Raw genomic sequence first — 22,562 nt, forward strand, 5'->3', positions numbered from 1 at the left:
GGAACGACTACGGGTACATGCGTTCGGTGAGGAAGAAGCATTTGCGAACTTGAGATGGATCCAGGGGACCGTAGCCGTTGGAAAGATCCGGATTGGAGTTATTATATCTTGTAAGTGACGGGGGGGACTGGTTATGAGCATTGAGAATGGTCACCAACCACGCCCAAAGATATTCTCAACAACACGGCGAGCTCGAATTTTCCGTTCCTCCGCGATCTATTCTCGGATTGAGTTATTCCTACAGGCTCTTTGTAGATGACGTCCTCTAAATCAATATATCACCTCTGTATACTTCATCAACAACAGGGCCGTCCCTAGTCGCCTGTGATAGAGCAGCAGCAGGGCGTGCCTCCTTCTATTGTATCTGGGTGAAGCTTGTGCTGGAAAGATTCCCCCCACGTGGCGAGTCACAGAGAGCCGTTGCTAGCTGCTTGAAGCTCAAATTGGCTTTAGCTACCGAGCTACCGTCGCATGTGCCCCGAATCCATGCTCGCTCGCCTGCTCGACAGCAAGTACGGTGGCAGCTTCCTCGCATCTACCGCGCCGGCACGCTACAGATTTCGAGCAAGCTACGCTTCCGGAGAGATCCAAGGCATTCGCAGGTCACTACCGACCGTCTTATTTGCGGTCAGGTGATTCCAAGGTCGCCGCCTGACGACGGAGCCGCTCTCTCAGCAGACCAGAAAGGCCGGCGCGCCAAATAACGATGGAGGTGGTCACTAGGTACCGGTACTCTGGGAAGCTACCGTCCTGCTGAGACAGAAATCCAAGACAACCGCCGATCTGCTGCCTCCTGTTCGCCGTGTGACCCCAGACTTTCTGTTTGCCAATTCCGTTTTCCCTGACCGATATTCGCATGCCGTTCCGCAAACACACACATGCGAGCGGACATAAAGTGAGGGAGGGTATCTATCTCCCGGCCTGTGGATCAATGGCCCTGGAAGCGGATGGGGCTCTCTTCTTCTGCATCCGGGGTCGCTGCCCAGAATCCGATTCGCGGTCCCCTCCTCCCCGACGGAGGTACGATGGTGGTAGTATAACTAGTCGCGAAATCAAGACCATTACAATCTATTCAATTCAAGTGATTTCGCGATAGAGACGCTCTGATCATGAGGTAGCTCATGGCTGATCTGCTATATATTCGTAAATATCTGTACGTAAATATATATATATATATATCTATACACATATACGTAACCCTGCCCATCTACCACCCACCAGCCAGGAGAGCGAGGTGCACAGGAACTTGACAATTTGGCTCGCTGAAGCCGCGCGGGGAGCTGTCACCCCCATCGACGAGGATTTTCGGAGATGCGGTAACTTCACACGTCATTCGTCGAATAGTCGTGGGGGATTGCGAGGGTCGCCCTCTGATTGGGTGGCTGGGTCCTGCCAAATTCGCTTCAGCGCGCGGCGCCGGCCGTTTTCGTTCGTTCGTCAGCATGGGAACAAAGGTGAGTCCCTCCCAACTCAGAAAGGTGAGTCCCTCCCAACGCACCACCGAAAAAGGCCGGACGAGTTCAGCTTCGAGCAGGAGAGGCAGTTGGTAGGTATAGTGATGCGCAATCGTCACTTTCAACCGGTGTGGGCGGGCTCGCCGATTTTACTGGGAATAGCTTCAAGAGTACCACAGGGCCACTCCTTGACAAGATCATCAAGTCAGCTCAGCCCGTATATGTATGTAGCAATCAACTGTGCGATGAGATCTCGAGCGGTCTGCTGTATCGCCGCGGTGGCAGTCGTGAAGGCTGTGAGTGAAGAGAGAGATCCACAAGACTCGTTCACGCACGCATTCACCATCAACCACTTGTCCTGCGATGACAATAGGAGAGACTCGCTTAGATGAGAGAGCGGAGCACAATAGGAACTAGCTTCAGTCGTCCCAGACCCACTTTGAATTTTCTATATCTCCCCGACTTCTTTCTTCCTCCCTTTCTCTCCCTCCTTTATTCTCTCCACGCACACAACAATTCCGCAAACAGCCACCACCACCACCACCACCACTACCACTACCACTACCACTACCAACCACCAACCACAATCCACCATCCCCCATCCACCATCCACCATCCATCATCCACCATCCCCCATCCCCCATCCACCATCCCCCATCCCCCATCCCCCATCTACCAACCATCATCCACCATCCACAGCCAATCTTACCGCAATCAAGATGGCATCCAACCCATTCCAAGTGCCGGGAAGCGAGTTCGAGTTCTCCTTCTCCGCATTCGGCGGCCCGTCCAACCCATTCAATGGGTCGACGCCAGTACCACCCCCAGCTCCTCTGGCTCCGGCCATGAGTGCGCCCCCGTCCGAAGCCGATGGGCTTCGTGACATCATCCGGGCCGGCAACCAAGCTGTCGCCGCGCTGAATGGGGAGATCGAGGAGCTGAAGCGTGCGGTAAGTTTCCTAGTGCTACCCTGTGACGTTCGTTTCTGACTCTTTCCAACAGCTTCTCCTCGAGGAGAAGAAGCGCACGGCTGAAGTCCGCGCCAAGGACAAGCAGCGCGTGGAGGAGGTGGCGGTGGTGGAGAAGGAGTGGCAGGAGAATGTCGAAGACTACAACAGACTCTGTGATGAGTATCAAGAGTTTCGGGACGAGGCCGAGAAGGAGGTGAGTGAAACCGTCCCACGAGACGTTCCCGGCGACCTCGCGCAACCATGTCTTGGATCGCACTTCCGAATGCGGTCCCTGGACTTGGAGTTGGATTGTCCTTGATACTAATGCGTCGAACAGATCGAGGAACTAAGGCGACAAAGCCTTGCCAGCATTCCTGCTGGCAACGTCTTGGTAGATGACAGAGGTTGTGCTGCTGCCACTGGCAATTCTTCAGCCAGCACCTCCTCTGTCAGCAACCAAGACGTTGCCACGCAGTCTGCTTCCCCAGTCTACCGAAGCATTGGAACATACGTTGACTTTGGCGCCAACATGGCCGAACACGCTCCGGTTCCCGTTCTCGGTGAGAACCTGCAGAATGTGTACGACAAGTTGAATGGTGAGCACGAGAAAGTGAAGGCGCTATACAAGAAATGTGCAATCAACTTGCAGAACCGTGAGAAGGATGTCGTGCGTCTCGAAGGATTCGTCGACGAGGCCAACAAGGCGACAGTGGCTGAGAAGGAAAAAGCCACGAAGTACGAGGCAGAGCTTGCTGCGATCAAGAAAGCTCTGGATGACAGAGAGGATCACATCGAATACATCGAAAAACAGCTGGGCGAGGAGCAAGAACAGGTCACGGAACTTCAAACCTTGGCCAGAAATCACACCCTTGTGGTGGATAAACTGCGAGAGATGGAAAAAGATGTCAAACACTACAAGGACAAGGAGGCGGAAATCTCGCGGAATTCCAGAAATGTCTACGCTCAGCGTGACAGACTCGAGAAAGAGCTCGAAAAGTTGAGGAAAGCAGAGGGGGATTGGAAGCGAGAACGTGGCGAGGCTGCCCGACTCGAAGAGGAGCTCAAGCATTCGCAGGAGCTTCTGGAATCTGCCTATGCGCAGATCGAGAAGTTTGATACCGAGACAGCAGGCTTCCAAGCCATGCCCGAGTCTCACACCGCCCCCGTAACCACCGAGTCGCTCAACAGAAGATTGAGCAAGAGTCTCAGCCATTTGTCAGAGACAGCAGAGCCTCGCTCGCAGCCAGAGGAGGAAGCTGGCGAGGAAGCTGGCGAGGAAGCCAGTGACAGACGTTTCTCGGAAGAGATGAGATACGAGAGCGACTTCGACTCGGGAGACGAGAGCGAAGAGACCGAGTTTGTTCCCCCACCTGTACCTGCTCACGACGACGACGCTGTCTTGGATGACCAAGGCCGCCAGATCATTCGCGTCGACGGTCCTGCTGCAGAGACCAGAGTTGTCGAGGTACCTATCCACGTGCCCGAAATCCAAATCGAGTACAGAGATCCTGTTCCTGCGCCCCCTGCAGAGCCGACCATCATCCGCGTCCCGGCTAGAATCATCACGACCACGCGCTACGTCCACTGGTTCACGACTGAGCTCCACATGCTCTTGTTCCTCTGGGCCTTCCTGACCAATGTTTTCAACTCGTCGTTCTCTCGGTCCATCCGAGGTGTTGCTACAGTTTCGCCCGAAGTAGTGGCAGGGGGGGAGCCCGGCCAGGACGGTCTTGCCCCAGCCGTCGGCGCTGGTGCTCCTCCCGCTCCTCCCGCCGTCGAGACTGAAGGCTTCAGGACTCTCCGACAACCTGTCTCGTTCTGGTGGACTCTCTTCTGGTTCCTGATGCACTGCATCGCGTACTACTTCTGCTGGGTCGCCTTCGACACCTACTCTGAGCGCAAGATCTGGCGTGCCGCCAACGAGGCTACTCGCGCAATGTTGACCAACTGGCTCAACTACCGTTATCCCGACCAAGGCATCCTGCATGCGCTCTTGTCTCCCGAATGGGCCGCCTGGGTCGATCGCGGTGTGGTGAATACCGTCCGGTATGCCCTTCACGTCGAGTACACGCCCTACCCCATGCCGGGTTAGCGGTTTGCTTGAGCTCCACGATTGAAGTTTCGAATTGTTCCTCTACACTTTCCGCACACTTTCCAGACCTCGATTACAGGCCTTTCTCTATGCCGGGTTTGCGTTTTGGTTGGAAAATTCCTTCTTCCTCTTCATGACACCTCTGTGCGCAAAACCGGTGGCGTTTTTTGTCTTTTTTTTTTCCCGCTTTTCTGCTGCTTCTTCTTCCTCTTCCAACAGAGGATTCTGCCCAAACAAATTTGTTTGCTTGCTTGCTTGCTTGCTTGCTATTACTTCCAACACTGCCATACGGCATGTGTAGCTACTAGATAGATTGGTCGATGAGAAATCAATGAATGGAATCGTAACTTTTGAAACATACCGCCGTGCCCGCTTTTCCTGTGCCTGTGATTGTGATGTCTCTCTCTGCCTGCCGAGTGGAGGCTTTCTGGGATCATGTTCCCGCGCCTACCTACCTACCTACCTACCTTACTGACCATTGCCAAACCAGAGTTACGAGCATGGGACGAGCTGATTGTTCCAACACGAAAAGACAAGTTTCTCGAAAATTCGCACGGGATTGCGGATACTCGGAAAGGGAATTGAGGAGTCCGTCCGTCCGTCGCTAAAAGCAGCAAGAACCCTCTCCTCAGCTATATATAATCGCGCGGCTATTGCATGCCGCAAGCCAGCCCGGCCTGTTAATTAATGTATATTCAAGACGAGAGAGGGAGAGACCACGATCGGTTTGTCCCCAGACGAGTTGGTCGGGGCAGGTTGTATGCGGGATAACCCATCCGATCCCATCCCATCCGGAGTTGAGGATGAAGTCTGCAGATAGATCATGGGACGGACCCAGATGCCTCGGCGGGCACTGAATGACATGATCTCCGGGTCTGGAATTCGGAAGTTGAAACTCGGATTTTGAGTTTCTCACCCCGCAGGCAGGCAGGCTTGCTTGCTTGCTTGCTTGCTTGCTGCTTGCTGCTGAGTGAGTTTGCGTACCGACCACGTATGCATTGTTGCGTGTCGTCTGCGTAGGGGAAGAGGTGGAGATGTAGATGTTGAAGTATAAATATGTGGTGTGTATCTAGGTCCGCAAGGACAGTAAAGTACCTTCTATCAATGGTCAAAGATCCGCGCCAACAAGGGAAAGGTAAAACACGACCCGCTGTCAATCTCGCAGCGGTACCAAGCACGACGCACGCCACCTCCAGCCCGCCAAAGCTTAATAGATCAAATGCCGTCACTGACTGGAGAACGGACCCGGAGTATTTAGAGCCGTGAGCCAACGTCACAGCTACCAACATCAAAAACATCGTCAAAAACAACAACAACAACAACAACAAAAACCAGAACCATACCAAAACGAGGTTACATCTTGCCTCTGATCCCATACACCGTGGCCATGTCTTTTCAAACCGCAGGAAACCCCGACGACGAGACGGTCATCCGAGAGGTCGTACCGGGAATCACGACCATCTCGGTCCCGTTCCTCCGGTTCAACCGTATCAAGTTCGGAGGCCGAGCTACACTCGGTACGTACACACCTCCCTCCTCCAAACCCTTCCCAGACGTGATTTGAGCCGTGTTGCTTACACCTCACCTCTAGTCCGCCTCCAATCCGGCACCCTCGCCGTCTTCTCCCCCACGCCCCTCACGCCCCTCGTCAAGAGCACCATCGCCAGCATCTCCCCCTCGCCGACCCCCATCTCCTACATCATCGCGCCGGATCTCGAGCACCACATGAACCTCTCCGCCTGGCACGCCGCCTATCCCACCGCCCACATCATCGCGCCCGAGGGCCTCGCCGAGAAGCGCGCGGCGCTGAACCGCAGCGACAAGGCCGTCACCATCGTCCCCTTCGGCACGGTCTTCACGGCGCGGGACAAGCTCAGCACCAAGGTCACGGCGGAGTTCGACGCCGAGTTCGCCTACGAGTTCGTCGACGCGCACCCGAACAAGGAGCTCGTGTTCGTGCACCGGCCCTCCCGCACCTGCATCGAGGCCGACCTGCTCTTCAACCTGCCCGCGGTGGAGCAGTACAGTCGGTCGGGCATCGACCCCACCACGGGCTGGGCCACGCGGCTGTTCGCCGCCATGCAGCACACGCGCGGCGACGCCCTGTGGCAGAAGCGCATGCTGTGGTACCTGTTCAGCAAGCGCGACCGCGCCGGCTTCGCGGAGAGCGCCAAGAGGATCAACGCCTGGGACTTTGTGAACCTGGTGCCGTGCCACGGGGACACGTTTGTCGGGGACGGGAAGACGGTGTATGAGAAGGTCATGGAGTGGCATCTGCAGGGAAAGAAGAAGAACTGAGCGGTGTATATGTGTGTGTGTGTGTGTGTGTGAAGATGGACAGATACCCCCCCTACGGAGGCGCATTGACGGAGAGGAGAGTAATAGGAGCCCCATCTCGAGCGCTGGCTACGCAATCGACGAGAGGGGTATTGTATATATGCTATTCATATGGCGAGAATCCGGGAAGCGCGCGCGACGTCTTGTGTCTCCTCCTCCTCCCTTCTCTCCGGGCGCTGCATTCTTAAAAAAAAAAACGAACGTGTACCCCCGTGTCGACATCCTCCGTATACCTCTGTATACCTACCTACCTACCTACCTACCTACCTTACCTACCTACCTATCCATCTATCCATCCATCTCTCCATCCTCCTTCACATCCCAACTCACCCTAACTCCTCCTCCTCCTCCTCCTCCTCCTCCTCCTCCTCCTCCTCCTCCAATCCCCCTCACCTCCAATCCCCCTCACCTCCAAATCCCACTCCCTCTTCTAATTCCTCACCACAGAAGCCGCAAACCCCACCCCCCGAACCCCAAACCCCCAAGCGAGCACAAAACACGCCGACATGCCAACACGCCGACGTGCAGGACTCGCAGCTCGGAAGGTCCTGTGTTCGCTCTCTGGCTACCGCTACCGGTATATGTAACGGTATATGTATATGTATATGTATGGTCCGCGGAAGAAGATGAGATGGGGTCGTCCACGGGGGATAGATAGATAGATAGATAGATAGATATAGATATATATATATATATATATATATACCCTGTCCAGCGCTCGCTCGCTCGCTCGCTCGCTCGCTTCTCCGTAAAAAAACACGAAAAAAGAAAAACGAAAAACGAAAAACGAAAAAAGAAAAACGAAAAATGAGGAAATATAAAATTATTATCGCGAACCACTCAACCATGTACTACTTACCGGTGCCCATACCCAAAAGATTCCCCCTACCCACCCCCGTCTTAATCCAGTCGTTCAAGTTTCTAGTCCAATCATCTCGGATATATACTCCCCAACACCTTTCCCATGTCTCATAAACCCAAGAACGCCCTGCGATGCGATGCGATGCGATGCGATGCGAATTCTGGCCCGTCCAAAATGCCTTCCACCGTGTATTACCATATACCAGACACATCCATTCCATCCCTCATACCCTGACTCCATTCCCATCGTCATCTACATATTAATCCCAACCTACCTCGCGTTTGTTTCTTGCCGAAAAAGAGTATCTCCCTTAACTATACAATGCATATAAACCCTCAGAAATCCTTAAAATGGCTCTCCCACTTTTTCTGCAGGTCTTCCGTGTACCGCTCCCTCCCCGCCTTCTCGTCGGGGTACAAGTCGAAACACTGTGCGTCCCCGGGGTACCTGACCGGCGGTATGATCGGGCCCCTGTGTTTCCTATAGTAGATCTCCTCCCAGTTGATACCGCGGAAGAAGGGGTGGTCTTTGACGCGCTGCGCACCGCCCGAGACATTGCCGAGGCGCTTGGACCGGTCGACTGTGCAGAAGTGGCGGATGATGTCTTTGCAGTCGGCAGAGATGGGGGGTTCGGATGGGAACTGCACAGGTTTGGAGACGATTCTAATGAGCACTGTTTAGTCGGCTTGAAGGACAGATAGGTAGGTATATGGTGTAGGGAGGGGGATATCCACTTTTTGTAAATCTCAATCGGGCTCTGGTCCCAGAACGGCGGATACCCGGTCATAAACTCAAATATCAGGATGCCCAGCGCCCACCAATCGACCGCCGTCGTGTGGCCCTTGGACTGGATGACCTCGGGCGCCAGGTACTCGGGAGTACCGCATAAGGTATAGGTTTCTCCTTCAAGGTCGTCAACACCTTCACTGCTACCTTTGCGCGAGAACCGCAGCGCGCGCCTGGGCTTCTTACTGTTTCCAAGTCTCTTGGCGAACCCAAAATCCACCAGCTTGATGTGGCCATCTGCGTCGAGGAGGAGGTTCTCGGGTTTGAGGTCACGATAGGCGACGCCTTCGCGCTCGTGCAGGAATTCGAGGATGAGCACTATTTCGGCGGCGTAGAAGCGGGACGTATTCTCGTCGAAGCGCTTTTGCTTGCGCAGGTAGGAGAAGACTTCACCGCCAGGGCAGTAGTCGAGGAGCATGTAGAGGGAGTCGTGGTCGGAGAAGGAAGTTATCAGCGTCGTTATGAAGGGGTGGCCAGCAACATCTGCAAGGACTGAGCGCTCGTGGTTGACGTGGTCAACCTGCTTCAGCCTGATAACTACTCTTCGTCAGCATAGAAGACCCCAGATCATGTACTATCGAACATGCCTTCAACTTTCCGCAGCACCTTCAGCGCAAACACCTTATCCGCGTCTTCGGGCCTGGGATTCGCAAGACGTACAAGCCAGACGCGCGCAAATGTTCCTATACATTTCAATCAGCTCAATACGTTCAATCCCCTCCGGCCCAGTCAACGGGCTTCCCTTTTCCCAGTAGGTGCAAAGAGACCACGCACCCGTTCCCAGCGTCCGGACCAGCTCGAAATCTTCAACCGTCAACCCCCTCGAGCTCCGCCCCAAGTCCTTGTTCCGCGTGTCCTGCTGTACCTCTTCTGGCGCCAGAGGGTGCTGCTGCGCACTGAACCGCGCCACGAACGCCCGCTCCTGGTCATGCATCTGCGCCGAGATTTGCATCTTCTCCTCACTCGTCAACCTGTGATGGTGGAGAAGCCCGGAAGCGATATCGTGTATCGAATGGGTCGCTGACCGCGTGAAGACCATTGTCGCGGTTTCTCTCTCTGCGAGATGCGGGGGTTGAGCGAGCTCAGGAAGGAAGCCAGGTCAATAGAGAGAGACAGAGGTACAGTGGGAGAGAGCTGGCGGGTAGAGCGACGAGAAGGTACGGAAAGGGTTGGGAGGACGTGCTGAAAGAGAACTAGAATAGACCAGACTAGAGGGGCGCCGAATGCATTGGTGCGACGAGGACTTGAGACGAAAGGACCCTAATGCAATGACAGCAAAGGCTATCTGTTCTATTAATATCGTAGCAAAGTCAATCGATTGGAAAAATGCCGAGTCAGATGGGATGAATCGATGGATGGATGGATGGATGGATGGATGAAACTTGGGGTTCGGGTTAAAGGTAGATGTCGAAGTGATCGTGAATATGTACGAAGTAGGTAGGTCGGTATGGCGTCTGACGGAGGAATAGGATAGTGGGGTAGCTGTCCAGCCCTCGGCTTAGATGACGTACATGCAACATTGAACAATCCATTGTCAGCGGTCGTGATGCATTTCATTCCACTTTGTTCCATCTGATCGGTTATCACACTTTGCTGTCCTTGGCTCAAATGGCGGTGATGAACTTTGTACGTCGGGGAAGCTTCAGTACCGTACCTATTCATACACGTGACTGATCTCGAAAAGAAAAGAACGACGCCCCTGCCTAACAAGCCAGACCTCCTCTCTCTCTACGTATTTGTGCCATAAATCCTGTATGATGTACTACGTATCTGTCGCTATAAACAGCAAGCAAGCAAGCTTCTCCTAGAAAGCTTGATCAGCAGGACAACCCGAAAGTACCAAAAGATCATCGCTCCAACTCAACAGAGGCAACATGACGTTGATCCAATGATACTTATCTGCTATCACTCGAGAGCTCTTTCATGGTCATTGTTGGCACCGCTCGATACCTCGAGACGAGTATTATTGATCAAGTCCCTCCTTCATCCCCCTTACATCTTCCAACGAAGCGAGGTCTCCCTACTTTAACCGAAGCGAAAGCAAAACAATAGATTCGCTTCCTAGCTTCCCAAGCACATAAGAGGCAAGGCCTACCTGCACCTGGTTTGGATCGATCAATGCAAGAAAGGTATAGTGAAACGCGGGGCTCCGACTCTACGGTGTTATGTCAATGCAAAGCTGGGCTCAACGGCCGCGGACGAGAGATGACTTGGTGTTTGCTTTGCGGTAGCGTGCAAGTGACGACCTCCTGTAGCCGTTTGACTTCGGTCAGACTTCAATATTCTAGAATCCGGAAAGTTCCGATCGATGCATTGAGTACGACATGGCTCTATTCGGGGATTCGATCGAGGAAGTTACGCAATGCTCAGACGCGACTTTCTGCCGAGGAAGTAACAGGAGAGCCTACTACCACTCAGGACAACGCCCTTGGATAGAGTTACTGGATATCCGAGTGAAAAGGAGTAGTGTGTTCATTCCTAGCCTGTGTAGAAACCCCGAAAAGAGCTCCATGCAAGATGCGACACGTCAGACGGACTGCGTACTCGGTGCTCCTGTCACCTGCCTGCCATTCACATGCTACGTACCTTTCTCCCTCTACAGTAAGTACCATCCATTACCATCCTCACATCCTCTCCTCCGTATTCTTAGCAAATTTGGCCGGAAACTCCTTACCTATGCGTCTTCTTCTTCTGCATACCCACAACAAAACGGCATCAGAGCCCTATCTATAGCCAGTAGGATAGGCCTCCTCTCTCAACAACAACAACAACAACAACAACAACCTCTCTTCCCCTTCCACCTCACTCTTCACAACGCTCTCTACCAGCTACACCTAGTCAGTCCCATAGGCGCCTGAAACACCACAATGATCCCATCCTCCGCGTCAACGAACACAGTCTAGGTTACTACGTAGATCCATAAAGAAACCCCATCAACCTCCCACCCCCACCTCCCACACTCACCCTCACCCACACCCATACCCTTCCTCCCCAAAGCAAACCTCAATCTCATCTCATCTCATCTCATCTTCATCTCATCTCATCTCATCTTCATCTCATCTCATCCCACCCATCCCCCTCCAACCAACAAAGCAAACATCTAAAACCCATACACCCACCCCCCATCGCAATTTCCTCGTCCATCCATAACGTACCTAGATAACGTACCTAAATCTACCTATCTATTCTCAACCCACTCATCCCCCTTCCCATCCCCTTTCCTTCCCCCTTCCCATCCCCCTTCCCATCCTCCTCTTCCCCCCCTCCTCTCCCCCCTCTCCATCTCTCGTCCCATCTCTCCTCCCATCTCCCCTCCTCCTCTCCCCCCTTCCCCCCCTCACTCACCAAGACGCCTTCAAAAGCCAACAAGTCAACACCACAAGCACAAGCACAAGGACCCATCCCGGGGCGGGAGGGGAATATCAAAACATCCGAAGCCAGCCAAGCCAAGCACAACACAGCGACCACCCACCGCTAAGACATTCCCGTCAGATATCCTATCCTATCCTATCCCATCCCATCCCATCCTATCCTATCCCATCCCATCCCATCCTATCCTATTCTATCCTACGATACTATCAGACACTATGCCATACGATACGATACGATACCCGCATCAGCAGCTTCCATCATAAGCTAGCTGCTGATTTTCAGAGACCGGAGCTGGGTGGGCGGGTAAGTTTACGGCTCGATGATAGACACCGTATGTACGAAGAGGGATCCAGGTCCAGGTCCAGATCCAGATCCAGATCCAGTGCCAGTGCCAGTGCCAGTAGTGGAGAGGATGAGAGAAAAGGTGCTTGATGCAGAGATAGATGGGTAGGTAGGTAGGTAGGTAGATAGACAGATAGACAGGCACGCAAACGAGCAAATGAGCAAACGAGCAAACAAACTTCTGTTGCAGAGCGGAAGGACCACGGTTCACACGTGAAATGAAGTTCATTCGTTGGATTTCTCGCTCGTTATTGGATTGGCATTGCAACCCTCCCCCATCCCCCCAAATGCCCAATTTTCATACAACAGAGCTGAGCAGAGCAGAGCAGAGCAGAGCAAAGCCGAGCATAAAACAGCACAACAACACAGAACAGCCTAGACCAGCCCAATTCCCACCCCCTCCCCTCTCTCTCTCTCTGCTCCAACGCCTTAGAAACCACACGCCCTCTCTCTCTCACTTCGTCTCCTCCTCCCCAGTACCCGGCGGCATGGGATGACGCTCAAACAGCCGATCAACCCTCTCCAGCAGATGCTTCTCTAGCCCGCCGTCCAAGCCTTCTGCCGTGGCCTCCGATTCTTTTCCTTCCTGCCTATTCTTGATCATCGAGCTCAGTTCGTCGAGGAGGTCTACTGTCTCTTCTGGAGAGGCAATCCTTTTAGCTAGGGTTAGCAAAATCAAGCTTCGGTAAGACGGGTGAAGGCTTACCAGGCCGTTGTGCCGACGACCCGGGCTTTGAAATCGTTGCTCCCAGCGCTGAGGAATTGGTCGCCCACTATCATAGCGAGGATTAGCAAATACCACCAACACCGTCGGGACAATCAAATCAGGGATAGGGAGAACGAGCTTCCTCGTGGCTTAATTACCATGCAGTGTCCTCTCTCCCTTGATCGGCTCTCCGCGCCCGAAATACTCCTGGCACACTAGCACGCCCCAGCTCTTGTCGCCTATGTCGACAAAGACATCGTTGCCGCCGTTGAAAGCGCAGAACGGAAGCTGCCGTCCCACCGCGCTCATCTCGAGCTTCTTCTGCACAACCAGCACCGTCTCCTCTAGACTCTCGCGCGGGAACTTCGAACCGGCCACGGAAGGAATGATTCCCACGGCTCTCTCCTTCCTCAGGATCGTCGCTTGCAGAGACAGATTTTGGACACACTCCCGCAGCGACGACTCGGCGACGTCGAGGAGCGTGGTGATGGTCGGCTGCGTCCACGTCGACATGCTCGGCAGGATCCAGGAGCGGCGGGGTAGGTGTTGGAGCAGGAACGGGGAGGAGGCGTTATAGGTGAAGAGGAAGTTGGACTCGCCACCCATGATCATGAGGTTTTGCTTTTGGGGCTCGGTGAGTAGTGGGGAGGCCTTGACGGCTTCGAGGAGGCCGTGAAGACGGCCGTAGTAGCGCTCTGCTTCCGTGTAGCCGGCTGCGGTCACGATACCAATCTTGGTGTTGTTGCTCATGAGGTCTGGGTGAGGTCAGCATGCATTACAATTGACACAATCAACGGGATTACTTGCAGATGATACGCTCGATTACCGGGTTCGATGGCTCCAGACTCTTTCCATCGTCGTACCTATGCACTCATCAGCCTCGAAGTTCTCTCCCTTACTCTTCATCTGCTCCAAATATCGATTCGATGTTACAGACTTACAGCGTAACATCACCATCGAAAGTCGCCAAGTCCAATTGCCCACTCGCCATCAACCCCATGAGCTGAGCCGTGTTCATAATCAACCTGATATCGTTGAAACTCGGCGGCACGAATCGTCTCGATGAGATGAACCGTTTCCTATCTTGATACCGGAATGCATCAGCCAGCGGCAGCCGCGTAAAGAAGGTGCCGATGCTGGGGACAAGGAGCTTGAGCTTGGATTGGCCTTGAAGATTGACCTTTTGGTGTTCGACTTGGTGATGTTAGTCATTGCCATTTGGTTATCCCTATGGAATTGAGGTGGGAGAGTAGATCGAGTTGTCTGAACGCGGAGAACTGGTGCTTCATCCTCCATCCCCCTAGTGTTCTTGCGACATGAACTTACTGTGGTCGTCGATCATATGCTCCACATCCAGCATAATCTCCGCATATCGCCGATGCGCCAGCTCAGCCATCTGCTCGACCGTGTTCTTTCGAGTCTCAAAGACGCCTGTAGGCTGCGAATGCAGAACGAATGGGACGGCGAGGAGGCCTTTGATCCATTCTGATGGGTTTTCAGTATACTGAATATGCTTGAAGAACACGTGACACTTTTAAAGGAATTGGGGTTTTGAAGGACAGAGAGCGAGGAGAGCTCGTGCCATGAAATCAACTCGCTCCCGTAGTCCATTCGGACATCAATCTCCCTCCAGGCCCCCAAATGCAGCATGGTAAGGCACACCGCATCAAAAGGCGTTGAAATGCGTAGAAGCAAGCACCACCAAACATAACATGGCTCTCGATAAAGGTAGGTGAGTAGAAAGAAACATACCAATGAACTGATCCCGCCTATGCGTCTTCAGCGCATCTTTAAGTAGAAGTCAGCACTTGTCCGGGTCCCTCGTCCTCGTCCTCATCCACAATCCCACGGCAGTGGAAAGAGAAATGCACTTACATTCAACCCGATACCTCGTCGTCATATTTGCGATGCTTTCTTCCCTTGTTTCGTATTGATTCTCTTGAATCTTCCTCCTTCCTCCAATTCCCTTCTTCTACCTCTCGAATGCTCCTCACCCAGCTCTGTTCTCTCTGTCTCTCTCTCCCCTTTACCTTTCCCTTCCCTCCCTTTTCTTTCCTTTCCTCAAATCCCTCTCTCCCTTAAGCCTACTTCTCTCCTTCTCTCCTTCTCTCCTCTCTTCCTCCTTCCCAACCCTCAATCCCAACCAACCAGCCAGGCAGCTCCCTAGCGCACCTCTCTATCGAGGCCTCGAAATCCCTCCTAATCTCACTCTCACTCTCACTCTCCCGCTCCCACTCAATCTCACACCTCAGACCCCAAGTCCACCTCTCTTCAGAAATGTCGTATCCTCCCTTTCCCTTCCCCTTTCCCTTCCCCTTTCCCTTTCCGCTCTCCCTGGTGAAAAGGATAATCGATGAGAGCTCAAAAGAGAAAAAAAGAAAGAGAAAGAGAGGGTTCCAAAAAAAGGTCAAGAAAGGGCAGAGTAACCACAGGAAGGTGAGACGGTGACGAGGACAAAGTCGGAAATCCGGACCAGAACCCGTCACGGATGTCGTCTGGTAGACGGATTGTGATTGTGTATTTGTATGTGTATGAGGGAGGTAGGGAGGGAGGAAGGTAGGTTACCTGTACATGCACAGGAGTACCGGTAGGTACCACATTGATACTACTACCGAGCAGGGCAGAGCGGGGGCGGTCACGTGGCAGCCGAAAAGCGCTACTGCACTGCACCGCCCTGCCCTGCCCTGATTCGACAATCGATGCGGAAAGAAAGGCGAGGTCCGAATGTAGGTTGGTAATTTCATTGGTCAGGGCTGCAAAGAAAATGAAAGCAAAGGAGCCACCCATGATCGAGTAAGGAAGGATAGATTGAAAGCTCAGAATTGAAAATTGATTAGAATGATATGTTTGGCCGGTGATTGCACCAAATTCCGACATATATATCATTCGAGGCATCACGTTTGCCATTGCCGATGCCAAGCTAGCACCAAATACCGGTATATCACGCTCTCACATGGGACCACGACCCAAGGAACCTCTTTTTGTTCCCAAGGCTTTCTAGAGGTGCGATTTTCTAACCCTTCTTTCTATCCTGATCCAACCCAGCCAAAGACTCCCATCAAAATCTCGCTAGCAATCTATCAAGACACCACCCTCGCCCTCAGATCAAACCCCGCTTACTATCCTTCGCCTTGAACCCTACCAGTGGCTTCTCCGGCCGCGGAACATCGGGCCGTCCGCTCAGCACATCAACCACATGCTTAAACTCAAGCCAATGCTCGTCTTTCGGCCGCCTATTCGCCCAATCGGTCTCGTTCTCCTCAACCTGCTTCATAGGACTGAGCACAACTTTCGCGCCCTTGATACCAATAACCGTCACCGCCTGAGGGTCCTCCAGGATCTTCTTGTCAGATCTATCTTCGTATGTCTCCAAATGTTCAATGCATTTGATAGCGAGACGAACGGCGCGGGTGCGGTCCATGGGTGAGGGAACGCCGCCTTGTTGCACGTGGCCGGGGATGCTGTCGCGGGATTCGAAGCGGTTGTTTGCTTCTTCTCGGATTACGTCGGCGATGAGCTTGGCGGTGTAGACCTTGGAGGCTTTCTCGTTGACGAGGATGAGTCTACCGGCTCGGGATTGCCCAGAATCTTCGGCGAAGACTTGCTTCAGGTGCTTGATGTCGGCGGCGAGCATGTTGATGTCAATGCCCTCTTCTGGGGTGTAGACGGCTACTGCGCCAACGGCAAGACCGGCGAGAGTAGCAATGTAGCCGGAGCGGCCACCTTGAGTCTCGATGACGAAGACCCGACGGCGGGATGCCGATGCAGACTGCTTGATGGTGTCACAGTAACGAACTAGTTCATTCAGACACGTATCCGAGCCTAGGGAGTATTCGGATCCTGGTACGTTGTTTGAGATGGTGGCTGGAAGAAGTACCATAGGTATACAGAATGGGGAGTAGTCTTTTTGCGCCTTGCGAAGTTGAGAGAGGGCATGGAAGCCTTCAAACCCACCGACTATGAAGAGGCCATCGAAGTCGTACTTTTTAAAGAGACTTGCGAGAAGTTCCAGTCCAGACTCGGATGGAAGCTCACGATTTGTGCCAATCTCTGATCCTCCTTTGCTAGCCCAGTTATCGACTTCGAGCCAGTCAAAATCACGGACTGCTCCCACAGGCTTGTCGTCATGATGGCGAGCGAGGCCTGCAAACCCATTATGAATAGCAACAGGAGTGTGACCCCGGGTGATACAGTATGCTACTGCCGCTCTGGTCGCAGCATTCATACCACCTGCGGGAGCCCCGACGTGAATGATGCCGATCCGCATGTGCTGTGATTCGTTAGTCAGCATATCGATGCCAAATCCTAATAAAAGCTTACCTTCTTTGCAGGAACCTTCATTGTATCATCGAACCCTGTTGCAGTCGTGGTCATATATGACTGGTATACATCTGCAAACTCGGTATCCCGCAAGGACATCGCCTTGTCAAAATCGCGTGCCTCAATAGCCTTGGCAACTTCTTTTGTGTCTACAACAGCCTGGACAAGGGGCTTGCGAGCGATTTTGTTCTCCGTGACGGCAATGAAAGGCGTGGGTGTTTCTGGTGTTGCCTCCAAAACTGCATTGACTGCTTCCACCCCTTGCAGAGTTGAGAGCATACGATCGTAAGCACAAGCAACGCCTCCTCGTTGGACGTGACCAAGAGTTGTGATGCGGGTATCCAAGGCGAGGCCGTTCTTATCAGCAAGAAGATCCTTGATCATCTCCGAATTAATTTTCTTGCCGTCTTGATCGTGAGCACCTTCCGCAACAATAACTATGGTCTTCCGCTTTCCGATTTGACGATGCTATGGCAATTAGTAGAGGTCCAATCCTCCACGGCAGAGACGTACCTTGGCCACAATTCTGCACATCTCCTGCTTCCAGTTTCCGGAGCGTGGCTTCTCTGGGATGAAAACAAAATCGGCGCCAGTTGCGACACCGGCCATGAGCGCCAACCACCCACAATGTCTGCCCATCACCTCGATGACGAATGCTCGAGAGTGTGATGATGCTGTAGCCTCGATGTAGTCGACCATCTCGCATATCCTGCTCAAGGCCGAGTACGCACCAATGGTAGCATCCGTGCCCGACATGTCGTTGTCGATTGAGCCCACAAGGCCAACGATGTTGAGGTGCTTGAACGGCTTGACCTGCGCCTCGGTCAACTCCTTCTTCGCGACCAGCTCCTCTAGCAAGCCAGGCCATTCGGCGCGGAACTTGTCGGCCCCTGTGAGGGAGCCATCACCACCGCAGATTATGAGAGCGTCGATGCCATTCAGGACCATATTCTTGGCGCCCATCAGCCTGCCGGGACGTTCGTAGAAGGCCATGCATCGTGCTGATCCGATTGATGTGCCTCCTTCTGATAGTAAGCCGCGGACATCGGACCAGTTCTTCTTTTCGATCCAGTTCTGCACCAAGCCTTCATATCCTTCCTTGACACAGTATGCCTATACGGACAGATGGATCAGCCGTGCCACCAGAAGTGATGGAGATGCGGGATAGGGCTTACTTCGCAGCCTTTCTCAATGGCAGTCCGGACGACAGCCCTGATGACTCCATTCATTCCAGGCGAGTCACCACCGCTGGTCATCACGGCGATGCGGCGCTTCTTGCCCTCGAGGGGCGAGGGAGTGGGCGCCATATTGTTATGGTCGAGGAAGGAGGAGGAAGGGTTTAGATGTGAGTTGGAGTTGGAGTTGAAGCTGGAGCTGGAGCTGGAGCTAGAGCTAGAGCTAGAGCTGAAGGTAGAGATACCCCGCCAAGATGTTTAGGAAGGGCCGGGCTGGGTCCGAGAGAGCTGAATGAAGAGAGAGAGTAGGAATTCTCAAGGGATGGAGTCGGTTCACACGGCAGCAAGGCGTTGTGAATAAGTACTACTCTACGTACAATGAACGACGGTGAGGGTGACGATGAGGGTGAGGGTGAGGGTGAGGATGTGGTTCCTCTGGTCCTTCCTCTGGGATGCATGTACTGAGTACCGGTAGGATGCGGGCAGAAGCAAAGCTTCAATTCCACTTTTCGGCTTATCGGACGGACATGAGCAGCAGCTTATCGGTGGCAGAGGGGCAGAGGGGCAGCTCGGACGGCTTTCGTCTCGGGCTGTGAATGGCTACTCCACCTACAAAAATAAGGATATATCCGAAGGATCCTTACCTGTCTGTTCCGTATATAGGTACCCCGCCATAAAGAAAAGGATTTTGGAGGGAGGTAATACGGGACTATTTTCTTTCTTCTTTCTTCTCTCTTCTTATGATTACCTACCTTGGGTAAGGTGCAGGATTTAGTAGAGAGGCGCTAGGTAGTACTACTTACGTAGTACTTCTCTCTACCTTACTATTAACTCCTTGGTTGTTCTCGGGTTTCTCGGGATTCTCAGTAGCGATTTACCGGTATCTCTCACCCATCAAAGAAGAAACCCTCCCCCCTGTCTGCTCCTAGGTTTCTACGTAGCGGTATCTAATCAGGTAAATTCATCATCAAAAATCTCATCTAAAACAGTCTCCAGAAGACAACAAAGATATCGACGAAATCATCGTGCGGCCAGCATGTCTGTCCCGACCTAATTATGCGTTGACCTTTCTTGACCGGGAAAAAGATAGCTGCTGCTTAGAGGTGTCGCGCATACCGGTACCTATGAAGGGCGGCCACACGCTCTGAATGGCACCTGAATGGATGGATAGTTAACCGGCTAGGCGTAAATGTGACTAGCGATAATTTCCGGCATGGCGACAAATATGCTGGTCGCACGAGTACCTACCGGTATCCTTAATTCAAATCTCCTTCCGGCCCGGATCTAGGTACCGTACCGGTACTGTAACGTCCATCCCCTTCACCTCTGCTGGTTTTTGGATTCCTAGCCGAAATTCAATGCTAGCGGCTACTTGGCTCACCAACGACACCCTCCTGCAATGATCAAACAACAAAGCTCCAAGAAACTTGAGCATCGCAGACACGTAAATCGACAACAATGACCACCCTCCCGAGCGATTTCCCAATCTCCTTGAGATCATGGCCATCGACGAACGGCAATGATGAGCTCCCCTCAATCATCAGCCGCATCAACACCGAGCGTGGCGGCTTCCGGAATATCACCGAGGAGAGTCTGCGACAAGAGATCATTGAGGAAGAGTTAAACGATGAAAACGATAACCCGAGCTCGAGTGAAGACGAGGAAGAACCAGATCGGGCGAAGGAGTTGAATGCTGCGCGTGAAGCTTTTGTCAAGGATCTCGAGTTTGTGCTTCTTATGGATCCAGCTCCCCTGAAGTCCTACAGTTGCTGACCGGGCTCTAGGCAAGCTTACCAGAGCGCGATGCTCGTACTGGATTTGGTTTCGCTCCTGCTATCAAAAGATATCCCAGTGCAGGCCAGTTTGTCGCTGTCTCAAGGTCTGCAGAGTATGGTTGGGACTCAGACACTCGGGATGGGAAAATTGGCAGCCTCGAGGATCACGGAGGCCCAGAAGCAGGACCACAAGAACGTCGCGAAGGGATGGAAAACCCAGTTTCTGGATAAGGCGGTCGACTCGATTTTGGCTTCGGCTACCAGGTTGGAGAAGGAAATCGAGCGCGAAACGAAATACTGGGAGCAGGTACTGGCCGTGAGCGAGAAAGGATGGGCTGTCTGCCGGTTGCCCAACCAGAAGCACATTCTAGGAGTCCGATTTGGATTTTCCGAATCCTCGCCCGCGTTCAGGAGCCGAAGTCTTGCGGCGCTCACGCGAAAGCCTGATGGATCCATATCTCTGGATCAGGGATTCGCTGATGCCGAACCAAAGAGTCTTCGAGTCCGGATCAAGGTCGATGGCAAAGTTACAGGAATCTCGAGAGTCCCAAAGGCAATTCCCAAAGATACTCCGGTTGAGGCATTGATTCTCCAGTCACGCAATACTATTTTCGCCGAAGAACTCTGGCAAGAGTTGAACCGCGAATCCCGTGCCATGGAGCCTGTAAAGTCGAAAGACAATACTCTGATTTACGAGCTTACAGCCGAGAAGTTTATGGTTCTAGATCTTATACCCCTCGGAGAAGAAAGTACAGAGTATTCTGGCCCGGATGGCCCTCTCGCTCAAAGCCTCTTTTTCGCATTCAACATCCTCCTCAGCTATGCCCACCGACAAGCTCACCGAGCTCGATCCCGCGTTCCCCCTCCGATATCCAGTGAGAGACGCATCACGCCACCCCTGAACCTCTTTCGCCCCTTTATCGCCCGAGCAAAACACCAAGAGCGTACTGCCCAAATGCACGCCCTTTTCCGCTCGCTCCACCATGTCCTTGTCTCAGCCTCCCTCCCCCACCCGCCATCCTACACACTCGTGCCCACGGTCTGGCCCGCTCCACTCAGCCTCCCCATCGCCGAACGCACTATCCTTGCCCTAACCGAGCGCCTCGAGGTGATCGCAACTTTCACCGTGACGCCCACCACAACAATAAAAGTGAAAGCGCAAACGTACTCTCAGCCAACCATATACACACAGTACTTACTGGCCCTCTCGCCCGCGGACTCGCCACTACAAATGACCTGCCCTGTGGTCCCGAGGACAGAGTCCTTCCTCGTGGTACAGGAATACATGTACTATGCCACGTCCTGCGCCCTAGCATCGATTTTCGTGCCCCATCCCTTTGCCACCCCCTCTCCCTCCCAGCCCCAGCCGGGTGAAAGCATTACGCCATTATGGACCCAAACAGCCCACCCGAATATCCTGAAAAAATCCATAACGTCCCCTTCCGCCGCCGCCGCCGCCAAGCAAAAGCAGCTCGCCATCTCCATCCGATCCAGCAGTCCTGTGGGCTCACAGTCCAAGCACACAATCACGATTCTCCGCGTGCAATGGGAGTTTCTGCGCAGCGAATCCTCAGAGGACGAAGATCTCGGCTGGATGGTCACCAGCTGGGCGAATGCTCTTGCCGATGGCGAGGATGTAAGCATGGCGGGGGGGGAGGTGGCAAAGGGTAAGGTCATGAAGAAAGCGATGCCAGGGGAAAACTCGTATTCATGGATCGAGAAGAGCTTCCCGGAGGGGGGAGCTGGGGAGGGTGACGATGAAGACGAGGAGGTTGTGGAGGTTGTTAAGAGCTTGGTGGACGTTGTTAGGGATGCTGGGGAGTGGAGTGAGTGACTTGGTGTATGTAGGGGAAGAGCGAGAACTGAGACGAACTTCGGAAAAGAACATCAGGAGAAGCTGTAATCTCACATGCTCAATATCTATATATTGTCAGTGCGCTGCCTCTAGCCTGCGGGCTTTCTGACTAGTCGTAGCGACGGGGTTTGTTCTGTTTATTCCTATTTTCATGCTTTGTCCTGTTGTGCCTGTGTGTTTCCCGCCTCCTTTAACCTAGTAGCTAGCTAGCAAGCAATCAGGAAGAACTGTGTGATCTTGCTCGTCCAGGGTATCAGCGACGTCAAAAGATCGGAAAACCATATCCCGGATACCTCGACGATTGGGATCTTGCCTCTAGACCCGAGAGTAAGGCAGTTCGGTCCAGAGTCTTGAATTGGCAGACCCCTTCGAGCACCACACCTATTCTGGATCTCGTATACAATAGCAGAATGCCGTCACTGAACATAAATCCCTGGATACCTGTGATCCATACTCACAGCCGAACATCGAAAAGTCGCCTATTTCCACCACTCATTGCCGCCTTTCACACGGGAAGGCGCATGCTAGAATCCCAC

The 22,562-nt window shown here is 53.2% G+C and overlaps 6 protein-coding genes across 6 annotated transcripts; 3 read left to right on the plus strand and 3 right to left on the minus strand.

Annotated features, from left to right (window-relative positions):
• Positions 1 to 2,173: 2,173 nt before the first annotated feature.
• Positions 2,174 to 4,496, plus strand: L3040_008348 (uncharacterized protein; the record flags this gene model as incomplete). The annotated part of the gene is made up of 3 exons (XM_007295358.1): positions 2,174 to 2,404; positions 2,457 to 2,618; positions 2,742 to 4,496. The coding sequence occupies 3 exons, from the start codon at positions 2,174 to 2,176 to the stop codon at positions 4,494 to 4,496; spliced, it is 2,148 nt and encodes a 715-aa protein (XP_007295420.1).
• Positions 4,497 to 5,883: 1,387 nt separating this feature from the next.
• On the plus strand, positions 5,884 to 6,794 carry L3040_008349 (uncharacterized protein; the record flags this gene model as incomplete). Its single annotated transcript, XM_007295357.2, has 2 exons — positions 5,884 to 6,013; positions 6,088 to 6,794. The coding sequence occupies 2 exons, from the start codon at positions 5,884 to 5,886 to the stop codon at positions 6,792 to 6,794; spliced, it is 837 nt and encodes a 278-aa protein (XP_007295419.2).
• A 1,236-nt stretch (positions 6,795 to 8,030) lies between these two features.
• Positions 8,031 to 9,520, minus strand: L3040_008350 (uncharacterized protein; the record flags this gene model as incomplete). Its single annotated transcript, XM_066154000.1, has 5 exons — positions 8,031 to 8,358; positions 8,430 to 8,598; positions 8,668 to 9,018; positions 9,069 to 9,164; positions 9,256 to 9,520. The coding sequence occupies 5 exons, from the start codon at positions 9,518 to 9,520 to the stop codon at positions 8,031 to 8,033; spliced, it is 1,209 nt and encodes a 402-aa protein (XP_066010544.1).
• A 3,129-nt stretch (positions 9,521 to 12,649) lies between these two features.
• Positions 12,650 to 14,801, minus strand: L3040_008351 (uncharacterized protein; the record flags this gene model as incomplete). Its single annotated transcript, XM_066154001.1, has 8 exons — positions 12,650 to 12,848; positions 12,902 to 12,968; positions 13,060 to 13,656; positions 13,709 to 13,764; positions 13,843 to 14,095; positions 14,228 to 14,386; positions 14,654 to 14,689; positions 14,777 to 14,801. 8 exons carry the CDS (start codon positions 14,799 to 14,801, stop codon positions 12,650 to 12,652), a joined length of 1,392 nt encoding a protein of 463 aa, XP_066010545.1.
• Positions 14,802 to 16,001: 1,200 nt separating this feature from the next.
• On the minus strand, positions 16,002 to 18,528 carry L3040_008352 (uncharacterized protein; the record flags this gene model as incomplete). Its single annotated transcript, XM_007295354.1, has 4 exons — positions 16,002 to 17,171; positions 17,222 to 17,689; positions 17,735 to 18,334; positions 18,397 to 18,528. 4 exons carry the CDS (start codon positions 18,526 to 18,528, stop codon positions 16,002 to 16,004), a joined length of 2,370 nt encoding a protein of 789 aa, XP_007295416.1.
• A 1,326-nt stretch (positions 18,529 to 19,854) lies between these two features.
• L3040_008353 (uncharacterized protein) lies at positions 19,855 to 22,005 on the plus strand (the record flags this gene model as incomplete). Its single annotated transcript, XM_007295353.1, has 2 exons — positions 19,855 to 20,120; positions 20,181 to 22,005. 2 exons carry the CDS (start codon positions 19,855 to 19,857, stop codon positions 22,003 to 22,005), a joined length of 2,091 nt encoding a protein of 696 aa, XP_007295415.1.
• Between the last annotated feature and the right edge of the window lie 557 nt (positions 22,006 to 22,562).

This window comes from Drepanopeziza brunnea (genome assembly GCF_022702325.1).
Source record: "Drepanopeziza brunnea f. sp. 'multigermtubi' strain 214-2 chromosome Unknown ctg15, whole genome shotgun sequence".
Lineage (NCBI taxonomy): Eukaryota > Fungi > Ascomycota > Leotiomycetes > Helotiales > Drepanopezizaceae > Drepanopeziza > Drepanopeziza brunnea.